Source organism: Mobula birostris, chromosome 22, assembly GCF_030028105.1.
Source record: "Mobula birostris isolate sMobBir1 chromosome 22, sMobBir1.hap1, whole genome shotgun sequence".
Taxonomy (NCBI): domain Eukaryota; kingdom Metazoa; phylum Chordata; class Chondrichthyes; order Myliobatiformes; family Myliobatidae; genus Mobula; species Mobula birostris.
In genome coordinates, this window is record NC_092391.1 from 51,644,893 (window position 1) to 51,665,392 (window position 20,500).

Genomic DNA, 20,500 nt, shown 5'->3' on the forward strand with positions numbered 1-20,500 from the left:
CCTTGCTGTATCACTCTCAGACTCAATCAGTGTAATATCAGCTTCTCTATTCTCCCCACCAGTGATCAATTAGCTTCAGCACGGGCTTTTTGTTTCTCTATTTAATGTCTCTGCTACAAAGTCAACAATCCCAAGTGGTTTCTTACCATCTCATCAATTTATTCTGCCATTAAAGGATATGTGACTGGACACCCACCATCATGGGACTTCCCAGTGGAAGCAGGCCAGTTCCCTAACTTCCTTGTCTCCAGTACAAAATAATGCAATGAGTGTGCATTCCATCCACTGAAGACGAGGAGGGAGAGAGTAAGGAAATCTTTTCTTGAGAAACAAATACTGTATATACAAGATAAAAAGCAGTAGATCTCAGCCACGTACAGTAACGTCTGTGTTAAGGTTTTTAAGGAAGTTTTGCGTCGTGGCAGTTTTGGAGGTTCCCGATTCTCCCACCAGTAGTACAGGATGTTTAATTTTCACCATCTCTCCAAGCAGCCAACTGATACGTGTGGTGTCGACGGTGGGAACTGCAAAAAATTCAGCAGAGTTCAGTAAGGTAAGGCCACATCAGTTCATTTCAATACTTGCATTTACTGAGAATATTATCGTTGAGAATTTTTCCTGCCAATTATTTCTACCGTTGCTACATTCGCACCCACTGATTCACCAGCATTAGCCCTCCTCCACACTCCTGAAGTGGCGGTGCGGGAAGAAACTACAATTGACATTTAAGCAGCTTGTCTTGGATTCCGATGTAGGAATACATCTAACAAAATTTAAAGGGGGTGCACAATGGCTGATTCTGCTGCACCACAACTCAAGTGACGCGAGTTCGATACTTAGTGCATAGTTGGCATGTTCACTCTGTAACCACATGAATCAATTTAAAATAATTGACCTGCATTGCAAAATATATTTCTCCATTACCCTAAACAAAGTTTCTTTACAGTAACAAATTTTTATTCTGCCGATGAAGTACATTTAAGTGAAGTCAGCAAATCAGGCAGTGTCTATGGAGGGAAATAAACAGTCAATACTTCAGCCTGAGACCCTTCATTCAGACAACGTGAACCATCAACTGTTCATTCATCTCCATAGGTGCCGCCTGACCTGCTGAGTTCCTCCAGTATTTTGTGCATGCTGCTCTGGATATTCAGCATCTGCAGAGTCTTTTTTGTCTCTCAGGTGAAGTGGAGTGTGCATGAACACAAACAAAAACTCCAAAATATCTGACTATCAACACTAGTGCACCTCAAGGATGCGTACTTAGCCCACTGCTCTACTCTCTCTACATCCATGATTGTGTGGTTGGGCACAGTTCAAATGGCATATATAAATTTGCTGATGACACAACTATTGTTGGTATAACTTTAAATGGTGATGTGGAGGTATACCAGAGTGAGACAGACCAGCTGGTTGAGTTCAAAAGTTCAAAGTTCAAAGCAAACTTATTATCGAGGTACAAAGTACAATGCCTTAACTGTTGTTAATGTACCTGCCTCAACCACATATGTGTCACCATAGACAACCCTGAGATTCAGTTTCTTGAGGGCATAATCAAAATATCCAAACGCCATAATAGAATCAATAAAATAATAAAAAGATTGATAAAGAAAGAAGAAGAAGAATCAATAAAAGACCACACCAACAGGACAGACAAGCAGTGTGCAAAAGGCAATGACTGTACAAATACAAAAATAAAGAAGTAATAAAAATAAATAAATAAACAATAAATATCAAGAGGGGCAATAACTGCTCTTGAACCTGGTGGTGTGAGTCCCGAGGCTCCTGTACCTTCTTCCTGATGGCAGCAGCGTGATCTGGATGGTGGCGGTCCTTGATGATGATGAGTGTGGACAGCACTCCACGTTCAATAGTAGGGAGGGCTTCACCTGTGATGGACTAGGCCATACCCAATAATTTTTATAGGATTTTCCATTCAAGAGCATTGGTGTTTCCATACCAGGCTGTAATACAGCCAGTCAATACACTCTCCATTGCACATCTACAGAAGTTTGTCAAAGTTTTAGATGCCACGCCAAATTTTTGCAAACTTCTAAGGAAGCAGAGGTGCTGCCGTGCTTTCTTCATAATTGCACTTACTTGCTGGGCCCAAGACAGGTCCTCTGAAATGATAGAACTCAGAAATTTAAAGTTACTTACCCTCTCCATCTCTGATCTCCCAAGAAGACTGGATCATGACCTCTGGTTTCATCTTCCTGAAGTAAATAATCAGCTCCTTAGTCTCGCTGACATTGAGTAAGAGGTTGTTGTTGTGGCACCACTCTGCCCAATTTTCAATCTCCCTCCAATATGCTTATTCATCACCGCCTTTGATTCAGCCAACAACAGTGGTGTTGCCAGCAAACTTATATATGGCATTGAAGCTACGCTTAGCCTCACAGTCATAAGTGTAAAGCATGTAGAGCAGGGGGCTAAGCACACAGCCCTGTGGTGCATCAGTGCTGATGGTGACTGTGGAGATGTTGCTAATCCAAACTGACTGGGGTCTGCAAGTGAGAAAATTGAGGATCTAATTGCACAAGGAGGTATCGGGGCCAAGGTCTTGAAGCTTATTAATTAGTTTTGAGGGGATGATAGTATTGAATGCTGATGTCTGCATCTTTGCTTTCCAGATGTTCCAGGATTGAGAGAACAGCCAATGAAATTACATCTGCCGTGGACCTGTTATATCTGTAGGCAAACTGGAGTGGATCCAAGTCACTTCTCAGGCAGGAGTTGATATGTATCATCACCAACCTCTCAAAACACTTCATCACAATGGATGTGAGTGCTACTAGATGATAATCATTGTGACAGGTTACAATGTTTTGTTTATGCACCAGTATACTGAAGCCTGCTTGAAGCAGGTGGGTACCTGAAGGCTGCCAAAGTGAGAGGTTAAAGATATCAGCGAACACTCCAGTCAGTTGATCAGTACAGGTCTTCAGTACTCAGCCAGGTACCCCATTTCGCTGGATGCTTCTCGTGGGTTCAGCTCCTGAACGATGCTCTCACGTCAGCCTCAGAGACTGAAATCACAGGGACATCGGGGGCTGTTGGAGATCATGGCAGTTCCTCCACGTTCGTGCATAGAAGTGGTGTCACAGCAACAACCTTCCACTCAACTTCACTAAGACAATGGAACTGATTGTGGACCTGGAAAAGCAAGTCAAGGGAACATACACCATCGAGAGATCAGAAGAGGAAAGGGTGAAGTTTTTGGATGTCAACATCTCTCGAAGAACTATCCTGAGCCCAACTTATTGATGCAATTATGGAGAAGGCATAATAGCAGCTATATTTCATTAGGAGTTTGAGGAAAATGGGTACGTCACCAAAGGCAAGCAAAAATTTCTACAGATGTACGGTGGAGAACATTCTAACTGGTTGCATCACCATCTGGTATGGAGGCACTACTGCAGAGGATTGGAATAAGCTGCAGAAAGTTGTAAACTCTGCCAGCTCCATCGTAGGCATTTGCCTTCCCAGCATTCAGGACATCTTCAAAAGGCAATATTTCAAAAAAGTGGCATCCATCATTAAGGACCCCCATCACTCAGGATATGTCCTCTTCTCATTGCCGGAGGAGGTACAGGAGTCTGAAGACACACACTCAACATTTCAGGAACAGCTTTTTTCCCTCTGCCATCAGGTTTCCGAATGGACAATGAACCCATGAACACTCACTTGGTCCTGCCATTGATAATCGACTATTCAGACTGTTACATAGAAAGACAATGACTTACCAAGAACATCTAAAAATTTTACTGCAGGGTTGTGGATATACTTAGACACAAGGCTGGACCATGGAATCCATTTCAGCTTCTCGCCATCAAAATGAAAATCATAAAGAGTTGGTAGCTGGCCTGTAATAAACAACACAACTCAGCCTCCTGCATCTAATCTTACAGAGATATAAATACAAAATCCGGCACCTTCCAGAATGGAAGCTCCACTCCACTCATAGAGTCAACAGTCAATTAAGAATATTGGGGTGTAGTAGTAGGAGTAGCCAGTCATATCTTTGCTTTTCGCCATGAGGAAAAATCTCCTCTCAGCATGTTTGTCAAAGTTCTCAGAACCTTATAGGTTTTATTAAACTTACTTCTCACTCTTCCAAACTGCAAGTTCTATTACTCAGCCTTCCTTTATAAAACATAATGCCTTGATCTCAGGAAGCCTCTTGGCACTGCCCCCAATGAGAGTTTATCCTTTTTTTAACAATGACACCATGCTGTATGTGGTCTCATCAACACCCTACAAACTGTAGAAAGACTTCCCTATATTCCCTTTCCTAATTGATTAACACGTCTGTTACTGTTGTGCATCATCTGCAAGGACACACAGATCCCTTCCTGCTGAAACACCCTGAGGTCTTCCCCATTTTTGCTTTTCTAATATTCTAATCTCATGTAAAAAAAAGTGGGAACTTTTTGGACGATTTTAAGAGAATAACTCTATTAACGTCAACCAATTACATTCATTTTTTGAAGTCATAATGACAGGCATGAAGATGCTTTTCAAAGTAGCTGATATCTTACACTTAACTGATGTCCAATGATGGGATCAAATATGAATAGCCTCCTTCTCCGCTGTCATTCCTCTCTTTCTTGGTGGCCTTCACCTACTCCATACCCTCCCCTATATCACCAGCTTCTTCCAGCCCCTGTGTACCCTGCCATTAAACTCTGAGGTAATTTTCTACTGTAAATTACTCCCAGAATAGTTCAGAGAGGGACTGATAGGGAAGTGAGAGACAACAAGCCTCAGGAAGTGAATGACTTGGACTGATGGCAATGCTCTGAGAGCCGATGCATTCAATGGGTCATATAGCTTCCTGCTGCATTGTAAGGAAACCCGAGATACCAGAGTAAGGACTGAATGAATAATACAGTTCATGAACACCAGTGGCTGTGCAGAAAGTGCTGCTGCCGCATCACCTGGGTTCCCGTGAGATCTCCAGTGCTGCCTACATGGAGATGGTATACTAGACCATAAGAAATAGGAACATATTGAGTCCATTTGGCCCATCAAGTCTGCTCCGCCATTTCATCATGGCTGATCCATTTTTCCTCTCAGCCCCAATCTCCTGCCTTCCCCATATCTCTTCATGCTCTGACCAATGAAAAATCTATCAACCTCTGCCTTAAATATACTGTACATATATACTTACAGTTCCACAGCTGCCAGTGGTAAAGAATTCCACAGATTCACTACTCTCTGGCTAAAAAAAAATTACTCCTCATCTCCATTCTAAAAGGATGCCACTCTATTTTGAAGTTGTGTCACCTGGTCTTAGATTCCCCCACCATAGGAAACATCCTCTCCATATCCACTCTATCAAGGCTTTTCACCATTCAATAGGTTTCAATGAGGTCACCTCTCATTCTCCTGAATTCCAATGAATACAGGCTCAGAGCCTTCAAGCACTCCTCATATGATAAGTCGTCAATCCTGGAATCATTTCCATGAACTTCCTTTGAACCTCCCTCCAGTTTCAGCACGTCCGTTCTAAAATAAGGGGCCCAAAACAGCTCACAATACTCCAAGTGAGGCCTCACCAGTGCTTTATAAAGTCTCAACATTATATCCTTGCTTTTATATTCTAGTCCTCTAGAAATGAATGCTGACATTACATTTGCCTTCCTCACTACAGACTCAACCTGCAAATTAACCTTTAGGAAACTTGCATTTCAAGAATATTCTTTCTGTATTCTCCCGGCATTGTTTTCCCATGGGTGCTTCAGTTTCCTTCCAGATTCCAAAAACAGTTCAGTTAATTGGCTATTGTAAATTACCCCAATGTAGGCAGCTGGTAAAGAATAAGGGGGAGCATATAGGGAGAGAGTTTAAAAGAAGCAAGTGGTGGCTGTTGTCACATTTTGCATGCCACCGTTCCAGAGGAGACACCAGATTGCATAGGAGAGTTTAAGTGAAGTGAGCAGGGGAGTTGATATATTTTACTGCCACAGCTCCCAAGGAAACATTGGATTGTATATAATTAGACACTTGGCAAGGGCCAACATAAAGGAGTTAGGTTTAAGCAGAGTGGCCATTGTGTGAGTGGGCCAGTGTTAGGAGTGGGGAGTTGAGGCTTTGGCAAGGAGAGGCGTAGCACATAGGTAGATTTTTTTTCATTATTTATTCTTTCTTTCTTATTGCACATTTCGAGCAGTGGGAATGCCAGGCAGGATAGAGTAATGCCCCTTTGGGGTGCAGGGAGGCGGGGGATCTCCTGAGCCCCTAATGACTATACCTGCAAGAAGTTCATCCAGCTGGAGCTTCCAACAGTCCACATTAAGATTAAGAACTGGATGAAATCCGGATCATTTGGGAGACTGAGGGGTCGACAAGCAGGGTGTACGTGGAGATAGTTACCCTCAAGGTACAGGACACAGGTAACTGGGTGAACATCACAAGAGGGTAAGAGGAGAGCAGCCATTCAGAGTACATCTGCGGCCATTTCCCACAATACAGGTGTTTCCCAAATAACACTTCGATTACTATCGGGGGGCATGACTTAACACAGGAAGGCCACAGCAGTCAGGACTCTGGCACTGAGTCTAGCTCTGTTGGTCAGAAGGGAAGGGGGGAAGAAGAAGCAAGCTGTAGTGATAGAAAATTCATTGGTTAGGAGAAAAGAAAGGAGGTTCTGTGGATCCTGGATGGTTTGTTGCCTCCTGGGTAGTAGGGTCAGGGACATTTTGGATCGAGTCAGCAGCATTCTTCAGTGGGAGGGTGAGCAGCCAGAGGTCATGGTTCACGTTGATACCAGTGGCATGTGTACGATGGGTGACGAGGTCCTGCAAAGTGAGTTCAAGGAGTTAGGTGCTAAGTTAAAAGACAGGACCTCCAGGGTTGTGATCTCAGGATTGGTACTCATGCCACGTCCTAGTGAAGCCAGAAATAGGAAGATCATATAGTTGAATATGTGGCTAAGGAGTTGTTGCAGAAGGGAGGCCAGAAGATTTTTGGATCATTGGGGTCTTTTCCAGAGAAGGTGCGATCGTGTGGATGGCCACAGGCTTTTTCCCAGGGCTGAAACAGCTAACATGAGGGGACATAGTTTTAATGTGCGGAGGGAATGTCAGGGATAAGTTTTTCTCACAGAGTGTGTGTGGAGTACACTGCCAGCGATGGTGGGGGAGGTGGATACAATAGTGCCTTTTAAGAAACCCTTAGATGGGTACATGGGGCTTAGAAAAACAGAGGGCTATGTGGTAGGGAAATTCTAGGTAGTTTCTAGAGTAGGTTACATGGTCGACAGAACATTGTGGGCTGTAATGTGCTGTAGATTGCTATGTCCTATGTACAGAAGGGACGGGGTACTAATATCCTAGTGGGAAGGTCTGCTAGTGCTGTATGGAGGTGGGGTGGGGGGGAGGTTTAAACTAGGGTTACAGGGGGATGGTAACCAGAAACATGTTGTTAAGCCTACATAAAAAGTCAGGAATTGAAAGGTCAAGTGTGGTGGGACTAACGTGATGTAAGGAGTATTGTAGGGAAGCTGCATGAACTTAGGGCGTGGATCAGCATGTGGAATTATGACATTGGAGCCATTAGTGACGCTTGGTTGCAGGAGGGGCAGAACTGGCTATTCAATTAAAAAAATCAACATATTAAAGTACAGAGATGGGATGTTATGTTGAAGTTGTTTAAGACATTGGTGAGACCTAATCAGAAGTATTGTGTCCAGTTTTAGTCACCTACCTGCAGGAAAGATGTAAATAATGAGAGAGTACAGAGTAAATTTACAAAGTTGTTGCCAGGACTTGAGTACTTGCGCTGTAGGGAAAGGTTGAATAGGTTAGGACTTTATTCCTTAGAATGTAGAGGATTTGGGGGGAGATTTGATAGAAGTATACAAAATTATGAGGGATATAGATAGGGTAAATGCAAACAGGCTTTTTCCACTGAGTTTTGTTAAGGCTACAACTGGAGGTCATGGATTAAGGGAGAAAGGTGAAATGTTTAAAGGGAACATGAGGAGGAACTTCTTCACTCAGAGGGTGGTGAGAGTGTGGAATGAGCTGCCAGCAGAAGTGGTGGATATGGGGTTGATTTCAGAATTTAAGAGAAATTTGGATAGGTATATGGATGGGAGTGGTATGGAGGGCTATGTTGTGGGGGCAGGTTGATGGGGCTAGGCAGTTTAATGGCTCAGCACAGACTTGATGGGCTGAAGAGCTTGTTTCTGTACTGTAGTGTTCTATGACTTCATGAGTTGATGGGAACATGAGACGAGGCAGGAGATGGGATTGATGGGAATGCTCTGAGAGTAAGCATTGACTCAAAGGTGGAATGGTATCCTCAGGTGTAAGGAAGTGTATTTAAGCCAATATAAAGAAGTGAGGTGTAAGCAGAGTTCTTATTGTGGGAGTGGTAATTCTTCGAGTGAAGCAGTGTTCGTGGTCAAGCCTTGGCTCAACAGGCTTTGGCGAGAATAGATAGAGACTATGCGTGCTGAGTCATTTGTTATTATTTGTTTTGATTGTCGAATGTGGGGTTGAGAAGTTGGAGCCAAAGGTATAACAAGCTCAGCATGAAGAGGCAGAATAAATGACCTAGGTGAGTACCAACTAAAGGTTTCAGAGATAAGACACAGGTAGGAACTACAGCAATTCAAGAGGGCAGCAAGAAATGTTAACCTTAACAGTGACACCCACATCCCGCAAGCAAAACAAACCAGGATGGCATTTTCTAATCCACCTGACATTATCCCGTGTCTACAGCAATCTTACTTTTTCAATGTAGAGTATATATACTGTTTTCTGTTGAATGACAAAATATTGCATGAGGTTCTTACCAGGTAATTCTCCTGGGCCAGCAAAGACATTCGAAGCTTCAACTGTTGACATACTGGCAAGACGTTTAACATACTCATCAAATTTTGTCCTTCCATCCTCCAGAAGACAAGCACCCAGAGAGCAATACAAGGCCTCAATAAAGTAGCATTCTAGTACGTCAAAGCTATCCACCTCTTTGTCCAGCAAACAATCCAACATCTTTGTGAGCTGGGTGACCTAGAGGGAAGTGATTCAAAACACATCTTAATCCTGGCTGCAGCAGACTGTCAATTTATGTTTGGATCTAGTTAGACCAAAACATACTGGAGATTTCTATCATGGTATACAAATGGTAATCGGTAACAGAATAGTAAAACTACCACTTTGTTTTTTCTCTACATCACTGAAATTTGTGCAACCTAATAGACTCCATGCCCCACCCTGAAACCCCAAACCCCACCCCCACTATTTTACACTCCCTTCAGAGTATCAGAGCCAATCCAATACTGTCCCCATCTATTACAGGCTCACTCCTATTGACATCGTTGGATCCGGGGTTGAAAGGGTGAACAGCTTTAAGTTCCTTGGTATATACATCACTGAGGACCTTACTTGATTTGTACATAACAACTGTGTGGTGAAAAAAACACAGCAACACTTCTTTCACCTCAGACGGTTAAAGAAGTTCAGCATGAGTCCCCTGATCCTAAGGACTTTCTACAGGGGCACAATTGAGAGCATCCAGACTGGCTGTATCACTGCCTGGTATGGGAACTGTACCTCCCTCAGTCACAGGACTCTGCAGAGAGTGGTGCAGACAGCCCAGTGGATCTGTGGATGTGAACTTCCCACTATTCAGGACATTTACAGCGACAGGTGTGTCAAATGGGCCCGAAGGATCATTGGGACCCGAGTCACCCCAACCACAAACTGTTCCAGCTGCTACCATCCAGGAAATGGTACCACAGCATTAAAGCCAGAACCAACAGGCTCCGGGACAGCTTCTTCCACCAGTCCATCAGACTGATTAATTCATGCTGACACAATTGTATTTCTAAGCTATATTGACTGTTCTGTTGTATATCTTACCGCACATACTATTTATTACAAATTACTATATTTGCACATTGCACATTCAGATGGAGATGTTATGTGAAGTTTTTTACTCCTCATGTACGTGAAGGATGTAAGAAATAAGGTCAATTCAATTCAATTCAATCCTCTGATTCTCTTTGTGCCCAGCATTCCACAGTTTTCAATCCTGACCTGACACAGCTTTCTTGAACATCCTCGGTAATATTTCTCATCTCCTGAGATGGCCGCCCTGGAATAAATAGACTCTCCATGTTTACCACATCAATCCCTCTCAGAATCATAAACACGTTGCTCTTTGAAACTTCAGTAGGTAAGTTAATTCACTAAATCTCCATCAAAGTTCCAACTTTTCCTTCCAAAAGTAAGCAAGCATACTGTACTGCTTAATGTTTTTATGGCTTTCGAGTTTTGTACAATCCCTTCCTCGCTTACATAATCCTTCTACAACATGAACAATGTCCAAATGACTTCTATTAACTTGGACAAATAAAACAGCTACATGGGAAAACTACTTGTAGGTCCCCCGTTAGTCACACACCATCCTGATATGAAAATATATAACCATTTCATCTCTACAGTGGTATGAGAGAGGAGTTGGCCAAAGTAAATTGGAAGGAAATGCTGGCAGGGATGGCAGCAGAGCAGAAGTGGCTTGAGTTTCTGGGAAAATGAAGGAGGTGTAGGATAGATGTATTTCAAAAACAAAGGTATACTCAAATGGAAAAATTGTTCAACTGTCACTGACAAGGGAAGTCAAAGCTATGTAACAGCAAAAGAGAGGGCATACAACAAAGCAAAAATTAGTGGGAAGACAGAGGACTGGGAAGCTTTTAAAAATCTACAGAGAGCAACTAAAAGAATCATCAGGAGGGAAAAGATGAAATATGTAAGCAAGTTGGCAAACAACATCAAACTGGATAGAAAAAAACTTTTCAAGTATGTAAAAAATAAGAGAGATGAGTGGATATAGGACCGCTAGAAAATGAGGCCAGAGAAATAATAATGGGGGACAAGGAGATGGCAAATGAACTAAATGAGTATTCTGCATCAGTCTTCACTGTGGAAGACACTAGCAGTGCACCAGGTGCTGAAGAGTGTGAGGGAAGAGAAGCGAGTGCACTTACTATTGCAAGGGGGAAGGTGCTCAAAAAGCCGAAAGATCTAAAGTCCATAAGTCACTCAGTCCAGATGAACTGCACCCTGGGGTTCTGAAAGAGGTAGCGGTAGAGATTGTGGGGACATTAGTAATGACCTTTCAAGAATCATTGGCCTCTAGCATGGTTCCGAAGGACTGAAAAATTGCAAAAATCATTCCACTCTTTAAAAAAGGAGGGAGGCAGCAGAAAGGAAATTATAGACCAGTTAGCCTGACTTCAGTGGTTGGGAAGATGTTGGAGTCAATTTTTATGGATAAGGTTATGGAGTACTTGTGACACAGGACAAGATAGGACAAAGTCAGTATGGTTTCCTTAAGGGAAAATCTTGCCTGACAAACCTGTTGGAATTCTTTGAGCAGATTACAAGTAGGATAAATAAATAGCCCATGGTATAACAGGAAAGTTACTCACATGGTTAGTAGGAGGCAGTGAGTGAGAATAAAATGATCCTTTTCTGGTTGGCTGCCAGTGACTGGTGCTGTTCCACAGGGGTTGGTGTTGGGACTGCTTCTTTTTATGCTGTAGATCAATGGTTTAGATGATGGAATAGATGGCTTTGTTGCCAAGTTTGCAAATGATATGTAGATTGGTGGAGGGGCATGTAGTGTTGAGGAAACAGGTAGGCTGCAGAAGGACTTAGATTAGGAGAATAGGCAAGGAAGTGGCAAATGAAATACAATGCTGGAAAATGCATGGTCATGCACTTTGGTAGTATTAATAAATGTGCAGACTATTTTCTAAATGAGGAGAAAATCCAAAAATTTGAGATGCAAAGGGACACCCTAAAGGTGAACACAGGTAGAGTCGATGGTGAGGAAGGCAAATGCAATGATAGCATTCATTTCAAGAGGTCTAGAATACAAGAGCAGGGATGTGATGCTGTGGCATTGGAGATGGTTCAGAGGAGATACACAACGATGATGCCAGGAATGAAAGCATTATCATATGAGGAATGTTTGAAGGCTCTGGGCCTGTTCTCACTGGACTTTAGAAGGTTGAGGGGGGATCTCATTAAAACCTTTCGAATGCTGAAAAGCATAGACAGAGTAGATGTGAAAAGGATGTTTCCCATGGTGGGGGAGTCTAGGACAAGGTGGCACAGCCTTGGGATGAAGAGGCGCCCATTTAAAACAGAGAAATTTCTTTAGCCAGATATTGGTGAATTTAGAACCACTGGCTGCTGTGGAGGCCAGGTCATGGGTGAATGTTTCAGGTCAAAATCCTCCAGGAAACTATGTTGCACCAAGTGAAGGTAAATGGGATTAGTACAGATGGAAGCTAATGGTCAGCAAGGGTAGAGTGGGTTGTAGAGTCTGTTTAAGCGTGCTATGACTCTGTGACTGATAGTATGTCTTTAGTAATGATTCCAACACTGATGGTCAGTATGGACAGAGTGGATTGTAGAGTTTGTTTGAGTGTGCCATGACTCTGTGACTGATAGTATGTCCTTAATAATGGATTCCAACACTTTGCTGACAATCACCAGCAGTTCCACATAACTTGGTAGCAGTTGACCAGAAGTGTTAGTAAACACCTAGAGTTGAAGCAACAGAAGTCCAATGGAATATATCTTACAAGCCACATCTGATCAACCCTGGCTGGGTCGCCTGGGCGAGGGTGTCTGATGTTGGAAGACCAGAAACACCCGAGGATCCCAGGTTACATCACAGATGATATGTCCAGCGCATCCTAAGATGTATCTCAGCATCATATCATCATATCTATAAGCCTCCTGGAGGCATCTACATCAAATCATATCTGAATGTGTAACCTGATGATTATGGATAAAAGCAAGTTGACAGGAGCCAATAAACCTCTAATGGAAGTGCCTTTTGATTGTTTTATGTAATCATACCAGATGGAGAAAACACATTTAATAGAATGAAATCCTTCATTGTATTGTTACAAAGCAAGTGCACCTATTAATATCACAAGTCTCTGAATTTAATAGCACTGCTTTCTGATCAACCTTGTAGCTGGCAGCAATCACTTTCTCCAGTCCCATCCATTATCATTTTGTTAATCGCTGCTGATATTTCTATCAAAATGTTTTACCTTTCCACCTTCTTACCATATTCAGATCTGTTTGAGGGACAATTGTTTTCAACTTCTCAACTTGCCTTCCATCCAACATCCCCTCCACTATCAACTCAAGGATCTGAGGCACATACTTGTTAAACAGTTTGGAGAGGTCAGTCTGTTCTTGCTGAAGTAAACAGAAATAATTACAAGTCATATCATAAAGGATGTGAGATTTCAAACTATTACATAACATTGTTGGCTTCTTTAACCCTTAATATTTTATTCACCTTACATCTGAAAGAGCCTCAACCCAGGCTTCATGCAAAGTCCACTGTGGTATTTAAGGACTTTGCTTGTCTCACACAGCCTCTATCTCAATTATGTAACTTGGAATTAAAGTTACTGTCACCCTTTTAAAAAACATGACAACCACTTTGCACACGGCAGAGATCTGGTAAACACTGGTTGATGGATATACATTTTGTAGGATACAGTGGAATACTCCCTGTCCTGCTGCAGAGTAATAGCATGCATTCGATACATTCACCTGGTGCAGAAAGAGCCTGCTTTAATATCACAACTGAAAGACAGCATCACTGGTAATGTGGCAGGGCCTCTGCACTGCACTTGTATGCACTTCAGTCCACATGGAATAACTGGTTTAAATATTGAAAAATAATCAATAAATACTATCATTTTGTTTTAACAAATCCACTGTTTTTAAAAGGAAGATTATTCTTATGTATTAATATAGGAAAGTCATAAAATACTTTGTTATACTGGATAATTGAGCATTCAAAATAAATGAAAACATTTGCTAATATAAGGTACTAATTTTAATATAGATAATCAAAATAATCTAATTGAAATACTTTTAAAACCAGCAAGGTTTTAAAAGAAACTGTTATAATTTTACTGAGGGGTCTGTGTTGGGACCGATTCTTTCTATGCTGTATGTCAATGATTTGGATGATGGAATTGATGGCTTTGTTGCAAAGTTTGCAGATGATAGGAAGATAGGTGGAGGAGCAGGTAGTTTCAAGGAAGTAGAAAGGCTACAGAAGGACTTAGATTAGGAGAATGGGAAAAGAAATGGTAGATGCAATACAGCGATGGGAAGTGTACAATCATTCACTTTGGTAGAAGAAATGAAAGGTTGACTATTTTCTAAATGGAGAGGAAATACAAAAATCTGAGGTGCAAAGGGACTTGGGAGTCCTTATGCATGATTTCCTACAGGTTAATTTGCAGGTTGAGTCTTTGGTGAGGAAGGCAAATGAGATGTTAGCATTCATTTCGAGAGGACTAGTATATAAAAGCAAGGATGTAATCTTCAGTCTTCATGAAGCACTGGTGAGGCCTCATCTGGAGTATTGTGAGCAGGTTTGGGACCCTTACCTTAGAAAGGATGTGCTAAAACTGGAGAAGGTTCAAAGGATGTTCATGAAAATGATGCCAGGATTGAATAGCTTGTCATATGAATAGTATTTGATGGGTTTGGGCCTGTATTCATGAGAATTCAGAAGAATGAGGGGTGACCTCATTGAAAACTATCGAATGGTGAAAGGGTTTGATAGAGTGGATGCAGAGAAGATGTTCCTATGTTGGAAGTGTCTTAGACCAGAGGACACAGCCTCAGAATAGAGGGGCATCCTTTTAGAATGGAGATGAGGAGGAATTTCTTTAGCCAGAGAGTGGTGAATCTGTGGAATTCTTTGCCACGAGCAGCTGTGGAGGCCAAGTCTTTATGTATACTTAAGGCAGAGGTTGACAGATTCTTGATTGGTCAGAGCATGAAGGGATATGAGGAGAAGGCAGGAAATTGAGGCTGAGAGGAAAATTGGATCAGCCAGGATGAACTGGTGGAGCAGATGCAATGGGTCAAATGACCCAATTCTGTCCTATATATTATAGTCTTAAATGTTGTACCCATTCAGAAAAATATGCTCTGCAGTTAAATAAAGCTAGAGTTTATTGCAAGATTTTTCACTGACCAATTTGTAAAGCTGTTTGTAAAATAATCATACCTTGCTGGTCCTCTCATTGGTCCACTTGCCCCAGTAGGGTCTGTATCGCAGGTTCTTGGGGTCCACATAAACCATCCCACAACGAGAAACGGTGGCTGGAGAGGCATACTGTAAATCTCCAACCTATAAAGCTCATAAGGTAAGAAAGAGCAAGGTCAACAGAGCAGAACATTGTGGACGTGCTATGTTGGCACCAGAATGTGCGGCCACACCTGTGGGCTGCTCCAGCACACCTTTAGGTTGCGTTGGTTGTTAACACAAATGGCACATTTCCTTATATGTCTTGATGTACTTATGATAAATAAATCTGACTATAAGTTGAAGAATATGGCAACAGCCTGTCAAATCAATAATAAATTCCTACTTTTACTCCCACTCCTGATTCTGGATCAAACATGCAGAATGGCACCCCGACCAGACAAGACTTCTACAGCAATACTGTGAGCTATGCTTCTCACTGTCTGTACCTCCACAGAGCTGAACCCTCACATTCATGGTGCAGATTTTTAGATAATCTGTTCACTTGAGACACTTGTCTGTACATTTAAGGCAGTGTGCTAGCAGCTGCACTCCCACTGCAAAACCTGCCCAGTGAACATTATAGTCCTTATAACATTATTTATATATATATGTAAGTAGTGCAAGAAGAGAGGGTAAAATAGAGAAGTAGTGTACATTGGTTCATTATCCATTCAGAATCCTGATGGTGGAACAGAAGATGCTGTTCCTAAAATATTGAGTGTCTCTTCAGACTCCTGTACCTCCTCCTTGATCATAAGCAATGAGAAGATGGCGTGTTCTGGGTGATGGGATCCTTAATGATGGATGTCGCCTTTTTGAGGCATCACTTTTTGAAGATGTCCTGGATGCTACGAAGGCTAGTGCCCATGATGGAGCTGGCCGAGTTTATAATTTTCTGCACCTTTTTCCAATCCTGTGCAGTGGCCCCTTTGTACAGAAGGTGAAGTAACCAGTTAGAATGTTCTTCACTGCACATTTGTAGAAATTTGTGAGAGCCTTTGGTGACATACCAAGATTCCTCAAACTCCTAATGAAATATAGCCACTGTGATGCCTTCTTTGTAACGGTCAAAATGCTGGGCCCAGGATAGATCTTCGGAGATGTTGATACTCAGGAACTTGAAACTGCTCACCCTTTCCACTGCTGATCCGTCAATGAGGACTGGTGTGGATTCCCTTGGCTTACTCTTCCTGAAGTCCACAACCTACTCCTTGGTTTTACTGATGTGAAGGAGGAGGTAGTGCAGGTCCTGAAATGCATACAGGTCCTGAAATCCTCAGGGCTGGACCACATGTACTATAGGTTGTTACAGGAAGCAAGGGAAGTGATTGCTGGAGCCTTGGCAGAGATTTATGTACCTTCACCAGTCTCAGATGAGGTACGAGAAGACTGGAGGATAGCTAATGTAGTGCTTTTATTTTAGAAGGATTCAGGGATAAGCCAGGGAACAACAGGCTGGTGAGCCTTATGTCAGTGATAGAAGAATTATTGGAAAGGATTCTGAAGGATAGAATTTCTATTTACTTCAAAAAGCAAGGATTGGGATAAAGACAAGAGATGCCTTTATCCATGTCAACATGGTTTAGTGCATGGGAAAGAATAACAGAAGGGTTTTGAAGTGGCCAATCCCGAATGATTAGGGCAGAGTAGTAGATATTGTGTGCATCTACTTTAGCGAGTCCTTTAACAAAGTCCTGCACGGTAGACCAGTCTGGAAGGTTAGATCACATTGGATGCAAGGTGAGATAGCCAAATGGATTCAAAATTTTGTGTTAGTGGGAAGATTCAGATGGTGGTAGTGGAGGGTTGTGATCAGCGGAATGCTGCAAGGATCCTTGATGTTGTACATATTAATGATTTGAATGAGAATGTATGCAGAGCAATTAGTAAATTTGCAGATAACTAAGAATTTGGTGCTACAGTGGACGTATCCTTTCCCTGGTGCTCGCAGTGTCTGAATCTTGGATTCTGACTTAGCAACTCTGAGCCAAAGTTAACTGAAGTGCAAACACATCGCATAGATACCATTGCTATGAACTGCACATACTGCAGCTGCAACATGCAGCAATGCTGCCATGATATCTTGTTTATTTTAATTCTTTACAAGTCTACACCACTGACCACAGCCCACACTACACTACAACTCGGCAGAACACACAGGCTTGTACTCCCAGGTCCGACGGATTTATACTCCCAGATCCCACAGGCTTGTATGCCCATTAATAATGGTGCTAACATGCAGTCCCCTCCAAATGCCCTTCTGTTTATTCCTCTCCATGGATGCTACTTGTCATGCTGAGTTCCTCCAGCATTTTGTGTGTGTTGCTCAAGATTTTCAGCATCTGCAGCATCTTGTGCTTATTCTTCTGCAACTTCCGCCACCTTTAACAGGACCCCACTACTAAGCACATCTTTCCCTCTCTACCCCTCTCCGCTTTCCGCAGGGATTGTTCCCTCCGCGACTCCCTTATCCACACGTCCCTCCCCACGGATCTCCCACCCAGTACTTATCCCTGTAAGCGTAAGTGCTACACCTGTCCCTACATCTCCTCTTTCACCACCATTCAGTGCTCCAAACAGTCCTTCCAGGTGAGGCAACACTTCACTTGTGAACCTGTCGGGGTCATCTACTGTCGGGGTGCTCCCGGTGCGGCCTCCTCCACATCGGTGAGACCCGACGCAGATTGGGGGACCGCTTCGTCGAGCACCTCCACCCCGTCCGCCACAACAGACAGAATCTCCTGGTAGCCACCCACTTCAACTCTATGTTTCACATTCCCATTTGGTTATGTCCATACATGGCCTCCTCTACTGCCATGATGAGGCTAAACTCAGGTTGGAGGAGCAACACCTCATATACCGTCTAGGTAGTCTCCAGCCCCTTGGTATGAACATTGAATTCTCCAACTTCCAGTAATTCCCTCCCCATCCCTTCCTCCATCCCAGTTTCACTCTGCCCCCCTCCCCCAGCTGCCTATCACCTCCCTCATGGTTCCGCCTCCTTCTACTACCCATTGTGTTTTCCACTATTCCTCCTTCACCTTTCCTGCCTATCCCCTCCCTGCTTCCCCTCCCCCACCCTTTGATCTTTCCCCTTACTGGTTTTTCACCTGGAACCTACCAGCCTTCTCCTTCCCACCCTCCCTCACCTTCTTTATAGGGCCTCTGCCCCTTTCCTCTTCAGTCCTAACGAAGGGTTCTGGCCCAAGACGTTTTCTGATCATTTCCACGGATGCTGTCCGACCTGCTGAGTTCCTTCAGCGTTTTGTGCATTTGCTTTGACCCCAGCATCTGCAGAATATTTTGTGTTTGTGTTTATTATTGTCGCTCATGTGGCAGAATGGAGATAATTCTCTACCAAAGGAGGTGTAGGGTGTTCCTTCCCTCCAATAGCCTGCAGGTCACCCTTGGGCAAGACGTAGCACCTGCTTAACCCATTCTGATCGGAGTCACTGAACCCAAGGGAGCAGGTGGTGTGCATGGTCGTATGAGCAGTTGGTGCACATCACAAGTCCTAGTTATGTGACCACTGCTGTCAGACAATCTCTGAAGAGTATTGATAATGGCTGGGGGTCACCTGGCTTGTAAAGACACTGCCCAGAAGAAGGCAATGACAAACCACTTCTGTAGAAAGATTTGCTAAGAACAATCATGGTCATGGAAAGACCCTGATCATCCATGTTATACAACATGGCAGATAATGAATGAACAATTATTGTCGCATGTACTGATATAAAAAAAACTTTATATGAATGCTATCATACAGATTATTTCATCACATCAATACATCAGGGCAGGACAAGGGAAAACGAAAGAATGCAGAATGAAGTGTTACAGTTCCAGAGAAAGAGCAGTGCAGGTAGACAATAAGGTGCATGGTGAGAATGAGGCCAATTAATAATGATTGTGAGATCAAAATTTCATCTTATTGTACAGAGGAATTTTTAAATAATGTTATAAATATGAGGTACAAGTTATCCTTGTATGTGCTTTCAGGCTTTTATATTTTCTGCACAATGGAAGGGAAGAAAAGAGAGAAGGTTCAGGGTGGGTAGAGTCTTTGATTCTGTTGGCTGCTTTTCTGAGGCAATGAGAAGTCATAATCATAGAAATGTACAGCACAGAAAAAGGCTCTTCAATCCAACTAGTCCTTGTTGAACCATTTAAACTGCCTATTCTCATCGACCTGCACCAGGACCATCACCCTACATACCCCTACCATCCATGTGCCTATCTAAACTATCCAAGGTGTAGAGGCTGGTTCCTGATAATGGGCTGAGCTGTGACCGTAACTTGTCACAGTTTTTTTTGTGGTCACATGCAGAGCAGTTGCTGTACCAAACTGTGATACATCCGGATAGAAAGCTTTCTATTGTGCATCTTTAAAAATTGCTGAGGGTCGACGGGGACATGCTGAGTTTCTTTAGCCTCCTGAAGAAGTAGAGGCCCGGGTGCATTTTCTTGGCCATAGTGTCCATGTGGAATTGTACCACTCTCTTTCTCATTGAGGGAAAGAGAGATGCCACAGAATGCTGACCTTGATTTACTGACCTGAAGGCAAAGATGTCTTCCTTTGCTAACCATTGCAGAAGAGATATGTTGGAACATTACCTCAAAGAGCATGGCACAGTGAGCCTGCAGCCTGATCCGTTCTCCATTTGCCAGTGTCAGCAACTTGTTGTCATCCATCACAGAGTTCATGTTTTCCACCCAGAGTGCATCCACATCACCGTCAAATAAAATGTACCTGTAAAAGTTATACCATCATATTCCCAACACCATACCTCACTGCAAGTTGCTAATGTGAAGAGAAATAAAATAGAACCAGACCTGTATCCTTACAATACCTGTTTCAAACTCAAAGGTCGTACAACCAACAAGGTGTGGCCATTGTTGTAATTTGAGAAGCATGACAGCTAGGATATTTTGTACCACAATCGGCTGGATTATTCAACAGCTCACAGGAGTACAGAATTTCAAAGATACACAACCTCCCAACAGTGTGGCCACTGTTATAATCTGAGAAGGCAGGAGAATGCAGTCCAATATCTACTCTTACTCTTTATATCTCTGAAAAAACTTTTGGTATCATTTTTTATATTGGCTAGCTCACCTTCATATTTTATCTTTTCCCCACTTAGGGCTTTTTTAGTTGCCTTCTGTTGGTTTTTAAAAATTTCCCAATACTCTAACTTCCCACTAATTTTTGCCCTATTGTATGCCCTCTCTTTTGCTTTTATGTTGGTTTTGACTTCCCTTGTATGTAGATTATCAATTTACTGCCAGAGGCCAATTAAGAGAGTTGCTTTCTAAATTGACAAGGCAAATCTCTTAATTTAACCTTGTATCAATGAACAACTCTATCGAATAATTATCAGTGGATGTATTGATA

The 20,500-nt window shown here is 42.7% G+C and overlaps 1 protein-coding gene across 2 annotated transcripts in view; it reads right to left on the bottom strand.

Moving 5' to 3' along the window:
* Window positions 1-20,500, bottom strand: part of dnah10 (dynein axonemal heavy chain 10) — a 283,837-nt gene that overhangs the window by 102,125 nt on the left and 161,212 nt on the right. For both annotated transcript variants that reach the window (XM_072240729.1, XM_072240730.1), the window contains 6 exons: window positions 19,720-19,855; window positions 15,088-15,210; window positions 13,110-13,244; window positions 8,807-9,023; window positions 3,747-3,866; window positions 379-524 (listed from right to left, as the gene is read on the bottom strand). In XM_072240729.1, coding sequence (XP_072096830.1) covers window positions 379-524; window positions 3,747-3,866; window positions 8,807-9,023; window positions 13,110-13,244; window positions 15,088-15,210; window positions 19,720-19,855 — 877 coding nt within the window. The remainder of the gene's footprint in view (window positions 1-378; window positions 525-3,746; window positions 3,867-8,806; window positions 9,024-13,109; window positions 13,245-15,087; window positions 15,211-19,719; window positions 19,856-20,500) is intronic.